The sequence below is a fragment of the Patiria miniata genome, unplaced genomic scaffold (assembly GCF_015706575.1).
Source record: "Patiria miniata isolate m_02_andy unplaced genomic scaffold, ASM1570657v1 HiC_scaffold_19, whole genome shotgun sequence".
NCBI classification, from domain to species: Eukaryota; Metazoa; Echinodermata; class Asteroidea; order Valvatida; family Asterinidae; genus Patiria; species Patiria miniata.
Window position 1 is genome coordinate 7,748,484 of NW_024037057.1, and position 20,590 is coordinate 7,769,073.

The 20,590-nt window shown below is 40.9% G+C and overlaps 3 protein-coding genes across 4 annotated transcripts; 1 reads left to right on the plus strand and 2 right to left on the minus strand.

The window, feature by feature from the left end:
• LOC119725614 lies at positions 1–5,303 on the minus strand. Its single transcript, XM_038197092.1, has 4 exons — positions 5,253–5,303; positions 4,648–4,811; positions 2,804–4,407; positions 1–2,499 (listed from the first exon to the last, which is right to left on the minus strand). Exons 2-4 carry the CDS (start codon positions 4,745–4,747, stop codon positions 1,609–1,611), a joined length of 2,595 nt encoding a protein of 864 aa, XP_038053020.1. The 5' UTR covers positions 4,748–4,811; positions 5,253–5,303; the 3' UTR covers positions 1–1,608.
• A 5-nt stretch (positions 5,304–5,308) lies between these two features.
• Positions 5,309–9,603, plus strand: LOC119725615 (protein Hikeshi-like). Of its 2 annotated transcripts, none has more exons than XM_038197093.1 (4): positions 5,309–5,800; positions 7,188–7,422; positions 8,542–8,675; positions 9,261–9,603. In XM_038197093.1, the coding sequence occupies exons 1-4, from the start codon at positions 5,771–5,773 to the stop codon at positions 9,459–9,461; spliced, it is 600 nt and encodes a 199-aa protein (XP_038053021.1). In that variant the 5' UTR covers positions 5,309–5,770; the 3' UTR covers positions 9,462–9,603. The 2 variants fall into 2 exon arrangements, with proteins under 2 accessions (XP_038053021.1, XP_038053022.1); XM_038197094.1 differs by having other exon boundaries at positions 5,318–5,336.
• A 1,625-nt stretch (positions 9,604–11,228) lies between these two features.
• LOC119725616 (serine/threonine-protein kinase greatwall-like) lies at positions 11,229–19,931 on the minus strand. The gene is made up of 12 exons (XM_038197095.1): positions 19,727–19,931; positions 18,999–19,054; positions 18,657–18,846; positions 18,108–18,247; positions 17,698–17,786; positions 16,979–17,088; positions 15,198–16,547; positions 14,557–14,749; positions 13,981–14,094; positions 13,405–13,506; positions 12,492–12,602; positions 11,229–12,148 (listed from the first exon to the last, which is right to left on the minus strand). Exons 1-12 carry the CDS (start codon positions 19,832–19,834, stop codon positions 12,102–12,104), a joined length of 2,610 nt encoding a protein of 869 aa, XP_038053023.1. The 5' UTR covers positions 19,835–19,931; the 3' UTR covers positions 11,229–12,101.
• Between the last annotated feature and the right edge of the window lie 659 nt (positions 19,932–20,590).

The following is a 20,590-nucleotide window of genomic DNA, read 5'->3' on the forward strand; positions in this document are numbered from 1 at the left end:
TTAACTGTTGAGGAAACGGTATTACATGCCTGTTTTAATTGAAGTTTTAAAATACTTCAGCCGGTGTTTTATAAAACGTTTGACTTGAAATGTATCTCAATGGTTTTAAACCTATTGTTAAAGGTAATATACAACATTAAATTTGCAAACAAGGAACAATAACCACCAAATTATTATTAAATATTATCTAGCATCCTGTGAAATCATGGTACCTGGTTTGCAGTCATTTTCAACAAGAAGTAGTTTTGGTATCAAAAACTTACTCAGTTTTTAAAAATCAAATACTGTCCGCAGTTTACAAAATTTAGTTTAGTCCACATTTCTTTGCAATCGGTTACACATCCGTGAACTGGTGCAAGCCAGCTATAGTCTGGTTGCCTGACGTGACTATTTTCCGAAGTCAATAAACTGTTTCATTGTCTCCGAAGTAGGGACAGGGAACCAGACTACTAGAACGGCATATTTTTTTTCCAGCATCTATGATCACAAAACATTAAACGGGTCAGTTTAATCAAATTTGCTATAAAATACAAACACCCAAATCCATCCATTGCTATAAAATACAGCAATAGCAAATGTTGTATATTAGCTGTAAACTACTACACAACAAACTATTGAGCTACGTGTACAATTTCAAACAATCCCACTATAACTTATGCAAAAAACGAGCTTGCACTTGCTCTAGTCTTTATAACAGCTTAAAACTCACTTGATATCATGATAATTAATACTGAAAATGCTGTATCTACGTCTTATAATTTAAAACAATGTAAACAGATGGGAAAGAAAGTTGCATCCTGAAGCCACTTTTTTTCATGATAATAAATGTATTACCTCAATGAAGGTCAGTCATTGCAAAAAAAGTTGAAGAGACATTAATTTGGGACTGAGAAACATATCCAATTTTGTTAAAAAATAATTTGAAAATTCGCTCGACTCAAACAACCAAGAATTGGCGTCTGGATGCAGCATTCTTTCTAAAAAGGACTTAACTCACATATAATACAAAAAAAACTTGATAAAAGCATTCAAAACGAAAACAGTCTGTATTAATAATACTTCATGGCAGACAAGTTTGCTCTGCAAGACTATAAAATGGCATTATAAAACATTATAAAAAGTTGTCTGCAGTGGCAAAAGATTGATACATAGTAAAATTCATGCATTCGAATACGAGTATGTTTTCAAACAGTTATTACACTAATTCATAAAATATGGATGTCCAAGTAAAGGGAAGTTCCCATTTGCTGTTTTACGGCATAAATATGCAGCCTATTTTTAAGTTGTAGTTGTAATGGAAAACAAAATTTGAGCACAACATGATTTTATTTTAAGAACGAAGCAAAATAAGTTAGTAACTTCTTGGTTTAACCTTGGCACACAAAAATAAATTAATTCGAAATAGCTCTAAGTCTCAACGTAGCACCTTGGATTCAGATCACCATTTAGTATCGGTAACAACAAAAAAGGCAGCTAAATAAGCCATACATTGTACCTTTATGTCCTTTATGATTCTGAAAGGGCAATTTTCTGTGGCGCACACAAAAAAATCAAATGAGGCCAAGATACTAACTTAGGGCTTGCCTTGGTTTTCTAAACCAGAGTATTCTACCTTTTGGTCCAAATATCGCTTATCTTTTGTGGTATGGGATAATCAAACAGCTCAAATTCCTCTTTGTATCGGTTGACGAGTTGAGGCAAAAGATCGGGCGGCAGTTGGGAGTAAAACTCCTCAAGAACATCTGCGCTGGAGCTGAATTTATGATGCGTCTCGGTTGACGGGAACGTCTCAAGCTTATCAATCCCAACCATCTTGAAGATGTACTTTGTATCCTCAGTGGCCGTCTCCACCTTCCCGATGAAGTCGTACGAGATGTGGCAAGGGTGGGCCCAGTTGAAGAGAGGTCGCCAGTGGAAGTCTCCTTCAGGGACCTCCTCTGCAACCACCCATCTTGTGAACTCCTCAAAGGTCGGTCTTCCCGACTGGATCTCTGCTGGCGTGGGATTCTTACGGTACTTCTGGATGATGGACATTCCGATGGGCCGGTAGTATGGGAAGTGACGCAGCTCGACATACTTGTCTCGGTACGCTGACAGGAAACGCGCAAAGGGCTCCCGGACAAACAAGATCTTCTTGTAGTTCTGCAGCTTAAACATGAAGGTTTCATCATCGTAGTCCCTTATGGGAAAATCGCCCATCTTCTGCGAGCGCCGAAACTGGAGACTTCCCTTGGTATAGAGGGAGATCATGACTTTGCGCCAACTGAAGGAGGCTGCTTTGAGCTCGCGGCAAATGATGAACTGGTGGTCGTCGTTGGCATAGGCATGCTCGTAATACTTCTTCCACAAGAGTATCTTCTGACGATCACGCTGGTAGTCTAAGGGGGTCAGGTTGTATCTCGTCTGGCACTGCTGCCTGATTCGGTCGCGTCGTTCTCTTTGAACTGTCTCCATACGCTGCATGAACTCCTCTTCACTTTCATTCTCAGGTGGAACAACCTGCAAACAAAACGTTTGTGGCTTGTTAAATTGTCACGTTTTTATGTTAAACCTTCACTTTACTGCAAACTACCCCCAACCAAATCCATAAGTTCCAGCTCCTACATTACATGCAGCTCAAAAGGGTCAAAAGGTCCAGGTATCTATCAAACAATTTATCATAATTGCACTTTTGAAAGCTTGTTTTACGTTAATGTACACTATTTAAAACAGCCCTGGTCCAAACTGATATCTATTTTACAGTACAGAAACTAAGCAATTATTTCACATTTTGACAAATAAACCACTTTGGCCATCTTCGTACCTTTCCATGTAGTCCAGTACTTTTGTGACTATTTACTTGTATCTCTCTGGACACGACAGGCTTTTCGGATTGTCTTAACTCCAAACCACTCCTCAGTTGAGCTGCATTTGGTGGTACCGGCCTTCCATCCTTCTGGATAGTGATCTTCCTTGGCAGGTTTCTGCCAGGGATTCTGTAGGCAATGTTGTCATCGCGGCCAGGTTGGTTCATTATCACATTGGACAGACTTGGGTCCCGATTTGCTACGTTGGCAAGATTGAGACCACTGTGAAATTTAGAGTCATCTGATGACTTGGATATATCAGGAACAACTTTTGTGTTCTCTCTTTCAAGGTGTTCACTGGCATTTGCAAGAAGGGTTTCACCGTCTTTATGAAAACCTGCTCTTATTGGCTTCTTGGTGACAACTATGTGCTCATCAAGTTGCGTGTCTGGAGGTGGATGAGGGATGCGTTCTTCATTTGGCATCACGGTATCCTTGGCAACTTGGTCTCTTCTTCCTCCATGAGGCTGAAAGACAGGGACAAGTTGTTTTGGCTCTTCATGAGACACTGGATTATTGCTCTCTGCAAAACGAGACCTAGGTGGCTGAGAGTCGACTGGCTTCCTGTTGACCACAGGAATTTTCCCTGCCTCAGAAGCTGTAGCAACAGCATCCGTCATCTCTCCATGAAGCACACCAGAGGGCAGAACTTGCCTTTGCCATTTATCAAGCTCATCCTGAGAGACATTTGCCGATGGATAGTGGACGTGCTCTTTGTTGAGCAAGCCAGAGTCAGAGGACTTGGCCATGTCTTGAGAAACCTCATTTGTCATTCGGTCTTTAGGCACGACACCTAGAGTAGAGTAAGTTGGCACTGTATACGGCACATCAATTCTGCCATCATTTCTGTCCACATGGAAGACTTTGGGCAAAGTTTGAGCATCTTGTGGGGGCTGGGGTGGGTTTTGCTTTTGATGAGGCAAAACATCTTTCTGACTTTCAGAAAACAAAAGAGCATTCTGAGGCTGATGGATTTTTTTCTCGTATAACCCTTCTTTAGAAGGTTTCACTGTTGCCAAAGCAACCTTGTCTTTCTCTTCATCCTGATGAAAGGGAGAATTTCGAGGCACAGAACGGTTGTTATCATCAAACAATCCAGCCTGTGCAGGATTCTCTCTTTTCACAACAACCTCCGCATTTTGATCATCTTGAGATGAGACGTCCGATGATTGGGTGCTCGAGTCTTCATCATCCGGCCCTTCATCTCTACTGAAAGACTTGCTGTCATCGTCCGTCTCTTGACGAGGCACGGCCAGAAAGTAGTTGTGGTTTAATCGATTCGGGATCTTAGCATCTGGTCTGAGCCTGCCATCATCTTCCAGAGGGGGCGGAATGCCGTTGATGTCTTTAGCAACATCAGGTCGTTCCAACTCAATGATGTTTGGGTCTTGGTGAGCGTCTAGCTTTGGCTTCCTGGCATCTAGAACAGAGGAAGGAGGCTGCATGCCCTGGTGCACCTGGACCTTTGCATCAAGTACGTTGGCATTCCAGCCTGGGATCTGGGCGTTATCGGAACTTTTCCGCTCACTGGCAACATACTGTCCACTCTGCACCTTTTCACCTGTAAAGTGAAATAAAAAAAATATCATTTTTACAATTTCCTGTTTAAGTTAAAAATTATGACCCTGTAGCTTCTATTAGTTTTGTGTGATCCAACACAGTAGGGCCTATAGACCTTCCACCAATTTGAAAATCATTCTTCAATTTTCAAAAGAGTTTCGTTTCAGACTTGGTTTTGCAACACACATCGCACGTGCATGTTTGTCTGATGCTTACAACACATTTGACAATTTCCTTTTACCTGATTTGAAGTAAGATTTCCAGCTGATGAGGAAGAACAAGACGACACCCGCACCCCACAGTAGAATGAACCTGGTCCTAGTCAGTTTGGGAACCCTCATGATGGATGGATGGCACAATGTCGACGACTGGTACTCGGTACTAGCGCAATATTCCAGTTGCTATCTGCATACATATACGGACATGATGGATTCATGAAGGTAAATTAATACAATCACTCATTTTGTACGCACATTTCGAGAGTTTTTTATGTACAGATCACACAGTCTCCTAAAACAGTCTAATATTTGTATTATTGAAGTACATGCATACATATTTCAAAAGGGGGCGCTGTTCACATTCGATGATTGTTAACACTAGATTACAGAATGGTGTACCGTATTTTGAACAGGCAAACATTATACCAGTATAACTTTTTTGGGTGTCACAGCAGGGGAGTGTCACAGAGCTGGGGGGGGGGGGGGGGGGTTGACCCCCCAAACCCCCCTCTGGATCCGCGCCTGGGCCCGTCTCTCTCTTCCCCCAATACACTCGTTGTCCGTTGTACAAATTCACTCAAGCAGTTTTTGCTACATAAAGGCTTATGCCATGGAATTGGAAACTCACCGAGTTCAAGTACGCAAACGCCTCGGAGTCGTTCACGCGTACACGTTGGCAGACCAGCCAGCAGAACATTGACTTATCATTTTAGTTACGGCAGTTATTGTTCATCATTTGTTCATATACAGACAGCCGCACCTTTATCACCGTTACGGCTACTTATTCAAGTCATGCTGTGTAGGAACAACATCACAATAAAAAGTGACAAACATCAAAACATTGTCTAAAAATCTACAAAACATCCGCGTTGTCTAGCCATGTCTACGGATGTCACTGCACTTTCTTTGTACCGCGGAAGTTGTTGATCAAAATTGCGAAAGACAGTCGGGTACCCCCTGCTTATCTCACGTGTAACATGTTAATGGCTTTTGGGTACATTTCACCTGCCAGTCATCGCATGTGTACATGTGTTCGATCATTTACTCGGGAATTTGATGATTTTCACCAACAAAAATGTGAAAAACTGTGCTATTATATGAACTACTTTTTATTTAGGGAACTGAATATTTATAGGAGGTGGAATCATGTTTGGCTGTTTGGTTGCTGGCCGTCTGGTGAGAGTTGTAATTTTCTTAGTTGCAAACAGTCATTATTGCGTAAATTTGCCTTGACTGGTTGCGATATATTATACAAGTTCAGCTGTTTCAGTTTCACATTAATGACATTATATTACTCAATCAGCATGCCGTGCATGATGCATGTTGAGTACACCAACATGGTTAATCATGTTAATCAAGTCACAAATCAATCAGTATAAACGTAGTAGGCCTAATAAATTCTGTGTCATCCTTTTAATTTTATTGTTAAATCTATTAAGGCCGAGTAAAAAAAGAAAAATAGATTCTTGTCCGGGGTTTTTGAAAAAAGGGAGGAAGCGGGGCTTTTTATTTTTTATTTTTTATTTTTTTCAAGATGACCGCCTTTTCAAAATTTTCTGCAACCGTTGGTGTTCCACTGTTCAAAGACACTTTTAAAGATGAAAGACAAGTTGGACAAGAGAACTGAACATATTTACAGTGTCATTTAGAGTTGTATTGGTATTGGTATTTATTTTCCGATGAATTTGTAGACTTTTTCGGTGTTTTTCTACTACATTTTTCAAAAATAAAAAATAATAAAAAAATCCAGGCGACCTCCAAAAAGGAAGCGGGCGGGGACGAGAAACTTTTTTTTTTTTACTTCGCCTAAGCTGACTTTAAATTAATTGTGATTGACTTATCGTCTTATGCTAGAATTAAATTTAAGACAAAGTCCAACAATAACATGTCTAATGCTGATTGACATGTGATTTTACTTTTGACTGACGTGTGATTGACTTGTAATTGACATGTACATTATCATGTGATTGACCTGACTTAATTAAACTGTGATTGACTTTATGATAGGCCTATATATAGTGATTTATTTGTTGATTAGGCCAAGTTTAAAAATAAAACCCCCTTCCCTGCCGTCCCTCTTTTTTTTTTAATTCATACATTTGCAATATATTTTGCACATAATTATATCATGTAAATTGTCAACACATTGTCTTTTTGTTTGCAGAACGAGAAACTACTAATTTTTTTTTTTACTTGGCCTTAAGTTGTGATTAACTTCCAAATTCATCTACAGGTGTAAATGTGCACTATTGGCCAAATAAAAAAATAAAATAGTTTCTCGTCTGGAGGAGGCGGGCACTCTTTCCCCTGCCCCCAAGATGGCAGATTGGATTCTTCCATTTTCTCATCTCTTTTGCCAGGTACAAAATTGTGTCCTAAGGAGCCGTAACCCTTTCTACATAGCTACAATTTTTGTTGAAACAAATAAAAAGACGATGTATTGACAATTGCAAAATATATAAGTATTGCAAGTGTAAGAAAAGGAGGCAGGAAAGAACAAGGAAGCGGGCGGGGACAGGAAACTAGTTTATTTTCTTACTTGGCCTAACGTGCACTGCTTCAGGTTCAGACGGATATGCAGCAAGTGGATCTGACACACTTCGTCTTCAACATTGAGAACGCGGACGCCGTCAACCACATCGTCGTCTTTCTGACGGGCACCATGCCGTTTCCCGAGGGGATGGGCGGGGCAATCCACTTCAGCTGGCCGTCACCGGAGGGGGTGGCCTGGCAGTTCTTGGGGTACATCACCAACGAGAAACCCAGCGCGATTTTTAAGATTTCAGGCTTAAAGAAAGGTGGGTTGCTGAAATGGTTTGCTGATCCCTATCTCACTGATTGGCTGACTGACTGACTCATGGACTGGGCAGTGCTATTGTATAGGATAACCCTTTAACACAAATGAATGGACTAAATCTGGCCCATTGTGTAGCAGAGTTGTAACGAGTCACTGTTTTTTGGGACTCGAGTCGAGTTGAGTCATTTTAAAGAAGTGACTCAAGTCGAGTCGAGTCGTTCGGTCAAGAAGGTCGAGTCGAGTCACAGTGTGTAGTCGAGTCGGGTCGGGTCGAGTCAAGTATTTAGCTCGAGTCAATTTGAGTCACAAATATTTGAACACTATTAATAAACAAAAGAGAGAAAGTCATTTTTTGGGGGGCTTTTTTAAGTTACATTCGGGCTACTCCATGTGGTGACACCACTTTTGACTCTTAATGAAAATAAAAAGGGGTGCCAGCTGATCGTCCTTCAACTAATGGGGACACTGATCAAACCACGTATCTATGTATACATTATTCGCGGATATTCTAATATGAAGTAAACAAAACCGTCACCGGCGTAGGCCTAAGTCATTGCAAACAATTTTCCCCAAAGTTTTGCTTTCATTTTTGGGACTCGAGTCTTATTAGCCTTCCTCAAGTCGAGTCAAGTCATTTGCTCGCAGTGACTCGAGTTGAGTCATTTGCCCCTAAGGCCAAAAAAAATAATAGTTGTGCTTCTGATTACATGGCATTCCAAAATAGGGTAGGTAGGTAGGAATTTTTTTTTTGCCATTTTGTTTTGTTTTTTGGAGGCGTCTGCATAAAGTCAAAGGAAAAAGGTAGAAATCGATGGTTTTGGGTATTTTTTTCCTCATTTTCCCATAAAAAAAATTAGGGTAGGGGCTGTCAGAATAGGGTAGGTAGGGAAACCGGAAGCAGAACTTTTTTTTTTTTGGGCCTAAGGACTCGAGTGGAGTTAATTACAACTCTGTTGTGTGGACCAGACCCATGAAAAGACTTCAAGTGAAAAGCGATTGTGGAATCAAGTCTTGCCTTTGGTGGTGCCCTTGCATTCGCTTGGCAACCAATTTTCAGCAGAGATTCTCAAAGTCAATTGTTTTTTTCTGCTAACAGTCATTATTCATTTTGTTTTATCAGGGAACATTTCCGCCAACAACCCATTCATGCAAGCTACCCAGCCCGGTCAACAGATGAACACCGTGTCACAGATCGGCATTGCTGTCGAACCAACGGCTCAGATAGCCCAGCAGATACCGGCAAAGAATACCCAGGTAAGAGTGTATACCCAGGTGGGAATATATACCCATGTTGGAATGAACCCACTTGGAAGTGGCCAGACTAGCCAGATGGAGACAATACACATGTACAAATGTACGCACAGTCGTGTTTTGCTATGCTTCCGAGGATTGGCTTTGTGTTTTCCTTTGTTCCCTGATCTAAACCTTTCCCATAGACTAAGTGCACAAACCGGCGTTCGAGGACAATAGGCACCGTCGTCCGAGGATGAAAGGCCCCTTTGTGCTCCTTTTGTTGTCTGTCCTCGAGCGTAATACAATACAAGAGCCGACATACAGGTAGATCCTTTCGGGATACCGCTATGTTTGTGGTCACGCGGCCATCTCATTAAGGAGGAGCTTTGTTCCGTTATGCTTATTGCTTAGGTTACAGTGGCATGATAAGACGTATTTTTGTTAATATGAAATATAATTTTGGGGTTTGGGTTTCGCTTTTTTGTCTACGTCTCACCCTGTAGTACTTAAGGTAACATGTCCTTCACTAAGTAGTAATAAAAGTTTTGTCTGCAGTTTCTGAGCGTGAGATGTGTCCTTTCCTTTTGTGTTTTGTGTTCTGCGCAGACGTCCAACGTGAGCAACTTCACGGAGTTCACCACGAAAATGCTGGAGAATTTTTACAATTTCGCCTCCTCGTTCGGCATCACGCAGGCACAGATGACGCCCCAGCCAGACGTGAGTTGGGTGCCCCTGACCGTCCTGGACAAGTGGTACGAGACGTTCAAGAGGAAAATGTCGCAAGACGTCAACTTCTGGAAGAGCTAGCAAGATCAAACCAGAACAGGATTTGCAAAACTCATGGATTTTGTACGTGCTTGAGGTACCGGGGTCCCTATGGGCTCCGTGCACAAGTACCCCCTCAACGGCCATAAAAGGAGAGTTGGGGGAGACCTAGACTGGTTCCTGGTCCATGCACTGCGTATTTTGAATGATCCAAAGTTGTTGGGGGCGGGGATTAGTCTAGGAGACCATTGCAAGTTAAATTTGAACGTGCCGACCTGTGCCGACGACGCCTGATGTTTACACACAAAGACGCTATGGCTTAGCTTTGTGCACATTCAGGACAAATGAGTCGTGTGTACTTCGTGCGGGAACCAGTACAGGATGCACACGTGGTGTCCTGTCCAAGGAGCTTTCAAAAGTGATAAAAACGTGTCCTTTTTAAGAACACGAAAACATATAGTGATCTATTGAGTGTTCTGTTTTCAGGCATGTAACTTTTCCTCGGATCAGCTGATTTCCTCTTTTTTACTTCCCATGTGTGCCATTGAAAATAGAAAAACACTGTACAAAGTCTGTACAAAGTCTGGGAAAAATGTGAATTTCCTCTTTTTTTTGTGATTTCCCAGTTGCATGCCTGTGTTTTGCGAAGCCGAGGGAAAATAGAATGCTCCATGGATCACCGACGGAGGCTAGTTTTACTACACCACAAGATAAAGCTGTCAATATTTGTTTTATAACGCCTCACCCACAGATTTTACTTGATTGTAACAGCTAACTGATTAATTCAACCGAAATCCAATTTGAAAGGTACTTTCATTGTTCGAACCCTCCATTATATATGAAGGCATGAATGTGCTTGTAAATGCATGCACAACAAATATGGCTGAACCATTGTCTGAGAACAATGCGATTCATCCATTCAATTTAAGATGGAACACTTAACTGTGTCTAAATATTAGTTACAATTTATTTATCTATGTGTCTTATAGTTTCAAAAACTAATTGCTAAAGTACTGCTTTGTTTGTAGTAATCACTTGTACCGTAAAAAAAGGGATGTTTTCCTTAAACTGTATTTCGTTCACTGAATTCGTCTTTTATAATTTACACAAAAGCCAACTTGGATTGTCAGTTTTCATTTGTGTATTTCTTGTGACTGTATACGAACAATGTAATACAAAATAACACTTGGCAATGCTGAACTAAACACAGAAATTTGAGTGCTGACATCTTATTAAAATTTCATTTGCATTTCATGAATATTCATGGTCTCCACTCTACAAGCTCATGCTTTTTGGAGACCTCCATCCATCCATACACAGTTATTCAAATGTTAAATACAATACAATACAATAAATTAAAGATTTGATTGATTCATTTCACAGTGCTGATGGGAATTTTTTTTCTGGAAATTTGTTGGTCTTTTTCTTGCTATAGAAGTGAGGTTTCTAATAATTGAAAACCCTCAGGTTGTGCTGAGGGGCAGAGGCCTTGGGTCTGAGGTACATGTAGGAATTTGAGACTTGGGATTTTGCGATCGAACTTGCTGGTTTTATTTATAATGTACTAGCTGGAAGATTCATTGTACGTATACTTTATACTAAAACATTGGTCTACTCGATCATGTTCTTGATACATGTACTTATTAAAGCCTTGATATGGTTTGGTGGGAACTGAGAGTATAAATTTCAAGGCATTTCTTTTACTAAAGTATCCCCGCAACTGTATATCTGTTTCTTCAAAATGTTAAATTTAGAAAGAAGATTTAAAGACAGGGACATAGGAATGACGAGTGTTAAACAGTGCTTAGATATTTTACCCACATACCATGGTTTTGGAATTTATTTCTTTATATGCTATCAAAAAACAGCAGTACATATATGTATGCATGTACACTTATATTGGTTTAGTTAATATACAAATACACAATGCATCACAATGAAATGTAACAATTTCTGTTAACACTTGAAGGTTTACTGTCAAGGTAAATTAAAGTGACTCTCTCCGTTGTTTTTCACCCGACAATCAATTTTGTAAGAAAATTTATGACAGTTTCACTTTAAATATGTTTGAGTATACATGTTTAACTACATAATTAATGTAATTTACCTCTATCAACTATTAAAGCAAATCACTCATTTGTTTTTAAGTTTTTAAACTGATTTTGCGTTTATGATTCATTTACATTTGTCTAACAAAGGTAAAAAGAGAGTCAATTTTTAAGTAGTTTTGCTTTCATTGTTTTAAATTTAATTTGCTCTTTTTCTTTAAAATAAATTGTGCGTTACTGCACTGCTTACAACAAGCTCGACTATAAATTTAGAATGGCCAATGCTTCTCGCGTCTGAGCCCTTTTGAATCAAAGAATTGTCTCTGGACCAATATGGGCCGCCTATCTTTTCTACCACAGAGGCCCCCTATAATGGCAAAAGCATTGTGCTAGCTATTGTTCACATAAACTTTGATAAATGCGCACATTTTTCACTTTTTTTCCAAATGGATATACTGTGCTTTGGAAAGAAACTCTTCATATGTAAATTTAAACAGAAATACGCGTATCAACTTTAGTTCTACATTTTTTTTCACAAAGTTTACTGTACACCTGAGTTGTTATATTGTTAGAATGCCATGTATGATTTTTTTTCCACACATTTTACCCTTTTCTTGACATAAGTATTCCTCGGTCAAAGTGAAAACGATGACATCTGGAGATGCTGCATGTTATTCCGAGCTGGACAAAAAAAGAAGATAAACGAATATTTGGTAAAACAAATTTTTGAAAAATCCCATAAAAAGTTTTTATTATTTTTTGTTTGCCGAAGAAGTATTTTGAAGGTTTCCATGTCAGGTACAAGTTGCAGGATTCTAAACAACTTCCTCGCAATCTTTTCGCAGTGAAGTTATCAGTATTGGCAAGTCAAGCAGTTGCTGATGAAAATTTCCCCGGAACATGTCTGGGACAAATGCAGAGCTTCTTCCGGACAAAGTGAATGATTCTACCCGCAACTTGTCCAGAACTTGTCCTGGATATGTAAGGAGACGGCCCTTACATGAAATCCAAGACATGTACTTACCATCAAAGTACGTGGTGTCTGTCTTATCGTCTGGCGCAGGAATGAATGGGGCTTCGGTCTCACGGATGTGTGCCCAATCAATGCCTTGGAACAAGGGGTGGGGCTTCAAATCTAAAAAAAAAAAAGGGAAAAAGATGTTGAAGGACCTTGCTTATTCACACACACTGTGTGTGAGGCATGGTGGCAGAATGAGATGGAAATGGGCTCAGTAGTGGAGAAAAATAGAAAACTGAATGGGGTGATTTTGTTTTCGATTTTCAGATTTGATGATATTTGTAATCTGTTAAATAATAATAATAATAATAACGGAGTCTTATATAGCGCACGTATCTACTAACAATTAGGTACTCAAGGCGCTGGAAATTATGTCTATTATTAAAGACTGGTGAATGAAGTTTATGAGAAATATGAGATCCATTATGTAGCACCTTATAAGGGTTTACAAGGTACTGCGGTGCATATTGCAGCCACTGCCAGAAACACCGGGGCAAACCCCTTCTCTTATCGATAAGTGTTGCTGGGTTCTTTAACGTGCATTACACAACACACAGGACCTACGGCTTTACGTCCCATCCGGCAATAATGGTAAAGTGCCTTGCTCAAGAGCACAAGCACCGTGTTCCCAGGATCCCATGTCTACTACACATGTTTTTAAGAAATGGTACTAAAAACCGCAAAATAAAATTGTCTTTATAAAGGAAAAACAATTGACATCTTTCACTCGAAACTAGGCCTCTTTCTCAGTAAATTTATTCTTTGACATGTTGATAAAATGTGAACTTTAAACAGCCATAACTTGTCAACGGATTGTCCGATTTGAGTGCAACAAATTGAGAGGGCATCGTGTTGTACTTGAGAAATATATTGAAATAGCATAAGAGGCTGTCGCCCTCTAGAGTTGACGCATTTCTACCTTTGGCCGTAGCTCTCTTGTCCTGGTCCATGGTCAGAAGACGGTCGATGACGTCCAAAGCATTGTGGGACAAAGCTTCTTCCCCCTCTGGAATCGGAATGTCTGAAAAAGTAACCAAAGCAGCAAATGTAATTTGATTGTCAGCAAAAGCTCTGAATATAGTTGGTAGTCTGATGCTCTGTGACTTCTCTAAGTCTTAGAGATAATTCTTTGGGATACTGGAAACACTCCAGTTGCCTTTCATCACTAGTTCCCGGACAACATTTTCAAGCATTCTAATCTCCTGGCTGTCGTCACATCAATTCAATACTTTAGTTCTGAAGGCATATACCAAGTGACATTTGTCAAGTATTGACGTATTGCCTCTCTGAAACGCCTGACCCCAATCTTGTTTCCCTTACACAATCTTTCGCAACTCAAACTGTGGACAGATATCCTTGGTCACTATGACTTCTTTGTTAATCTTTCTTTTTGGTAACGCACATCTCGCACATCTTGGCCTTGTGATTGGGCGATACCTGTTAACCCCCTCCCCCTCAAAGGAGGGAGGGAGGGGCTTAATAAGCTGATGCCTACCTCTGCTCAGGATGTTCTGGAAGACCAGGTCTGGTGATTGGTCATTGAAAGGCGGAATCCCGGTCAGGAACTCGAAGAAACAAACGCCCAGCGCCCACCAATCAACACCAACACCTGTCGACCAACCAAAAAATAAACATATTTATGCCCAATAGTAATTTCAGGATGTTATAACCACCAGTGTTGCACAGGTCATCACAAGTCAATCACGAGTCAATCACGAGTCAATCACAAGTCCACCACAAGTCCATCACAAGTCCATCACAAGTCAATCACAAGTCAATCACAAGTTCATCACAAGGCAATCACACGTCAATCACAAGTCAATCACAAGTTCATCACAAGTCAATCACAAGTCAATCATAAGTCAATCACAAGTCAATCACAAGTCGATCAAAAGTCAATCAAAAGTCAATCACAAGTCAATCACAAGTCCATCACAAGTCAATCACAAGTCAATCATAAGTCAATCACAAGTCAATCACAAGTAAAAAATTGGTCCAAGTGACTAGTTTTGTGCAGGACGGTCATATATTAAGATTTGTTTTGGTACGAACTTTTACATTGGGAACTCACCGTGTGGTTTCTGAAGCAGCAGTTCCGGAGCCAGGTAGTCCGGAGTGCCAAGAATTCTCTCCGGGTGAGCCTCGTTTGGCGTAGGTCCCCTGCGCACACTCTTCGGAGTACGGTATGGGGTGCACGCCGGTGTCCGGAAGGGGGTGTGTGCCGGGGTCTTGAAGGTAGACTTGGCTGGGGTAGCACTGTGGGACTGTACGGGAGGACAAGCTTGAACGTAAAAATGCGTTCTCCATGTACTTTCGTGTTTTGCCTTCAAAAATAGATTCATTTTTTGAATTGCTACTTTCCTTGAATAAAAGTTATTCAGTTTAAAATGAGACATTGAATGAAAAAATCAATCCACGTTTTAAATATAATTTTTTTTCCATATAATTTGAATTATTGGCTGCTAGACAATAATTCGGCTCTCGCACGGAGTGTTCGTTTGTGTGTAAAATAAAATCCCTTTTTCAGAAGGTTGCAGACACCCAAAATTGGAATCAATTTTTTTTTTTTTTTCGTTAAAAAAACATACAATTTGAAGTTTGTAAGGAAAACAATTTCAAATAGCCAATTTTGGTTTTTAAACAGCTTATGAATTTGTTTAAACGGCTTATTAATTTTTGGTTTTGAAAATAAAGCATAAAGTTTGGATTTACTCTGAATGGCGTCCTAGTCGGCTTTTTATCAGCCCATTCTGTGATGATGTCATGATCACTTGACACAGGCAAGTGTGGCAGTTGGTTCCCGGGCTCCTCGTCGTTCTCATCCATGCTGGCGTCCGATTGGTCCAGCGGTTTCTCCTCTTCGTACGTTGCCATCTTGGCAGTCCGCTCCAGGTACGTGTTCAGTCGGGGGCGCACGAGCGTCGGCCCGCTTTCTAAATCAAAGCTGACGTTGCGCTTGGGTCTCTTGGCTTTGTGGTGGTCATTCCCGCCGTCGGAACCTTTACTGAGGTCTGATGACTCTTCGAGGCTTTCACTGAGGGATGAGGTGAGGCTCGAAGATGCCGACCTGTTGGCTGCGTCGGTGCTGGGACCTGATCCACCAAGACCCATTACGTTGACCTCCATTGTAAGACCTGTGTGCCCTCCTCCGCTAAAGAAACCACCCTCTCCTACAGGACTGATATCCGACAGCTCGGAGAGTTTGCGTTTTCGTCCAGCCACGCTGTGCAGTCCAGCGACATCACCGGAACCGAAGGTCAGCACCCTTCCACGAGAGATCTCTGGACTCTCGGCCAACGCAAACTCGTCGCTGTCCGTGCTGTAAGTTCTCTTAGGTTGAGAAGTCAACATCTTGTCGCTTGAATCTCCAGGAGAAGCCAAAGACCTCCCAGAGGCAGCATCGTCGGGAGTAGAGTGATGTGCATCGAGTTGCGGAGACGTTAGCGGAGTTGAGGATGTGACTTTCTGAGGACTGTGTGGATGTAAGCTGTCCTTGTCCTCACTACCAGCTTCCGAGCCACCGGCTCTACCACAAAACCCATCGTGAGAACCTCTACTATCGTACCCAAGATCTGGGGATGACATCGGGGATGTCTTAACCCGAGCATTCTCAAAAGCCAGGCTCATAATCGGTGCCGGCGATCCACTGTCTAAGAACCTTTTAGCGCCTTGCCCAGAACCACTCCCGATAAGACCCTCCTTCCCTTTCCCCAGTCTCCGCCTCCCTCCAGAATTCAGCGGGGTCTCCATCAGACCGAATCGATTCTCCTTCTCTTGAACTTTGACCCCAACATCACCACCAGTGTTGTCAGCTGGCTCACCGCCACGTGGTTCCTCCTCGAGAACGCTACCAAGACCTTTACTGATGGAGGATTCTTCCGTGACCATTGACCAGGACCCAGCAGGGGACGGGGATTTAATCAGGCTGATGTAGCTGTTGGACCTGTCGCGTCTCTCGTGGGTCTTCGGCAACGGTCTGTGGTGGGTTTTGTTGCCCAGTGCGGTCAGGGGTGTGGTGTGGGGAGACTGTGGGGGTCTGGTCTTCATTGCGGAGGCTTGATTCTACACAGAGAGGTACACAAAATCAAAAGTGAAATTATAACCAACTTGACATGAGCCTTAAGCATTATGATGAACACATTGTACGCCGGAAAGTATCCTTAACGCTACTTGTGAACACGCCAGTGCATTAATGTGATCCATTGGTCCAAAATGTCCAGGCAAAAGTGCCTCAGGGTCTGTGGTCGCCAAATGCAGCAGGATACAACTGTGGCATTGTTCAATTGGACTAGCTGTCATGTCTCAGAATTGGCCGTTTATGCACTGGTGTTGATGGCTCAATGCAGCAAGGTCCCACAGACTTTTACACCTAATGCACTGCGTTGCGTCTGGCAGGGTTAGGGTTAACTCTTGGCAGACATACTTATTGGTCATTAGTTGAATTAGCTATAATTTCCTGGCCGATGAATCCTAGGAATTAAGGAAACTCTTACGAAGGCAAAGCTGGTTGTGAGTGACAGGAGCTGGCCAGGGGTGCGGAAGTGGTCCGTGGATCCACGCCTGGGAACAGAAGGGGTACTCATGATGTCTGCTACACTGATTCCTGGGTCAAAAGAATAACACAAACAACAGCTTTATTGAAACCCTAACCCCCTACTTCTTCCTCAGGACTACCCTGCTAAATCCAACAGAGTCCAACCGGACTTTCCTGCTCAATCCACTGTGCCTCATTTTCAGTTGTCTGCTGAATCCAACGGAGTCCAACATGGCTTAATAATGCGGTTCAGTTGCCTGCTGAATCCGACATTTTGCATGAGGAATGTACACAAGGGGTTAACTGCTCAATCCAACAGGCTCCATCGGGTATGTGACAAAGTTGGTTATAATCTGCTCAAATTGACGAGACCACATAATGACTCACTACCAATAGCGGATCGTTTAAAGTTCTGCACCGTTCTAAATTTCACACTAAAATACTTAATTTGAATAATCCATGGAACAACAAAGACAGAACTTGTAGTTGGCAGCAAGTAGACTACTAGGAATGTATGTATTTTTATGAGGTTGATTTATAATAGTGTTTAAATAACAGTGTTTTATTTTGTCTTTTTAAACTGTTTTAACAATGGATCCATTTTCTTGATGGACAACTGTTGGGATTGGATTTGTATGGGGAGGGACACATATAAGGGGGAAAAAAAATGATGTTCACTTTTGTTGAGTGTGATCTGTGAGAGTCCGAAGTCAGTCAACTTGATGTGGCCGTTGTCAGCTATCAACAGATTGTCCGGTTTCAAATCCCTGCAAGAAAACATAGTCAGACAAGTGTTTTAAATCCCTGAAATAAACCAGTTGACAACTGCAATGTTTGAATACAATTTATCTGAAATATTAAAACAAATATTAAAAAAATCCAGGACAACAAAGAATCTGTTGTCTTTAGAGTGTATGTAAAGTAAGCACACACATACTTGTTAAGTAGTGGTGTGGACTACACACGCGTAGTCCACACGTTGTCCCATGGTCATATGGGGACCAAAGCCGCTGTGGGGACAGCAGAAAGTCCCTACAACTCGGTCCTAATTTGCCTAACAATAAAAAAAAACGCCCACTGCTTCCTACCTGTGTATAATGCTGTGACTGTGTAGATACTCCAAAGCCAGCACAATCTCCGCTGTGTACATAACGGCCATCGCCTCGTCAAAGTAACCACAGACTTGCAGAAGAGACTTGAGATCGCCTCCGATCATATACTCCATCACCTACGAAGAGAGATCGGGACACTTCATTATCATGAAAATGATAATGATGACAGTGATAGTGATTGTAATATTGGTGGGTGACGTGGTGGTGAAAGTCCAGTCACAAGTGAATCACAAGTCGGTCACAAGTCCAGTCACAAGTCCATCACAAGTTCAGTCACAAGGGAATCACAAGTCCAGTCACAAGGGAATCACAAGTCCAGTCACAAGTAATTCACAAGTCCAGCCACAAGTATAAAATCACAAGTACAGTCACAAGTCCAGTCACAAGTATATCACAAGAAAGAAAAGATTACTGAATTAGTCACAAGTTCGGTTACAAGTAAATCACGAGACCAGTCACAAGTAATTCACAAGTACAGTCACAAGTATACCACAAGAAAGAAACGATTCATTAAATAATCCTCACCAAGTAAATACACTTTGCTGTTTGGATTGAGTAGAACAACCTGACAATGAAGGGGCTCTTGGACAGTGCCAGTGCGTCTCTCTCGGCCGTGACCTGCTGCACCATGTTCTTGTGCAACATATCCGATTTCTTCATGACTTTGATGGCGTATATTTCATCTCGGTCTGCTCGCTTCCCAAGGTAGACTTTCCTGAGAATTCAAATAATCGGAAAAATGATTAACAAATAATTCGTAGAAAATCAGATGAAAATGTGTTACACAAACTAAATGCTTTGAATGCTGTAATCTTAGATTTAAAATCTGATAAATCTGAAACTTTCTATTTTTTTTAATTTACTTACCCAAATGCTCCTTTGCTTATTGGTTTGAGAATGGTGAAGTCTTCAATTGTCGGCATCTTGTGAAGGAAATAGGGAGAAAATGTGAATTCTTTAAGGCAGTGTATATTTTGCCGGAGACGGCAAACCTTTAGTAAACGTTAGTTTGCCGGATATGCACTGAACATGCGCAGTTACTGTTTTTTTGTACCCTAACAATTTCCGGTGACAAGTTTTAGTCTGGCTCCATGCCAAAATTATCGTTGTTACCTCGTATTCACAAGATGGGATTCAGACCATTTTATAATTTCGGACTTTATTTCCCTCTTCAAAAAAATCCTCCAGAGCCACAAATCTGAAAAAGAAAATGTAGGCCTAATACTAGGTGCAAAAAATGTTTGAGACATGTTAAAATAATAAAAGAAGAATATTCTTATTTATTTGGGGATGAGAAAAAAAACCTTAAAAATGTGGTGCGGTCGGAATCGAACGCGAGTCATCCCGCTTAGCCTACTAGAGCCTTTGCTTAACCATTACACCAAACGTGCTACACAACTTTTGGTGGGAATTTAATACATCTTATAATTCAGCCCTATTTTAAAGAGTATAGCGCCCTCTGTTGCTATGGATTGCCGCCGGCAAACCTTTAGTAATCGTTAGTTTGCCGTCATTACCTCCGGCAAAATATCCACTATCTAACATAATAACAAATTAACGGGGAAAGTTTATTTTTATGTTCTCAAACTCATTACCCTTGCCTTTGATTTCGTCGTAGACGGCACATTTTCATCCATATATTTTACACGTTGAGAAAGATTTTGGCGTTTTAAAATATCAAAGGTCGTCTCTGTGCTATCCATCAAGAAGGACAATCATTTCTCGGTCAACAATCGTCAACAACCTCCGTTTTCTCGGCGCAGACGAAAAATTAAAAATCCGCTGTTATCCGTGTTCAGTCTGGTAGCTGAACTCCCTGTACAGTTTAGCGAACAAAATGCCTATTATGCGAAAGTACCAGACGAAAACAGATGGCAAATGAACACAAGAGGGCGCTATTCAGTATTTCATCGAAGGGATTTTTTTTTTTATGGGCGGACCGGGGGAGGGGTAGTATATTGTCACATGCCCAAATTTGCATTTAAAAATCACCATAATATTGAGCATTTTAATTGGCTTAAAGTTTTGACTCTTTTCCCCCCGAAGCTCCCACTTAGTTAGTGGTTACATTTTTTATTAAAATAAACTGTAATTTGTTTCTAGACTTCTGAACAACTCCAACTAAGAACCACACATGAACGACATAAAAAAATGTAATGGATTTTTCATTTTGTTTGATTTTATTCAAGAAATATTTCAAGGTACAAAAGATCATCTGAAACAAAAAAAAAGATTGGCAATATATACAGAAATTCCTGAAGAATATACATGTATTCATTTTTCAAATGACATTAATGTGTACGACAAATCAAAGCACTCGGTACTTTTTTCATTTATATTCATCATTTTTAGGCGAAACAGGGTGCGTTGACACAAATTAAGCAGCTTTTTTTGGTCTAGCGTCTTAAAGCAAAAATATAACACACTTAAAGAACCTAGCAAAATATAATATTTATATA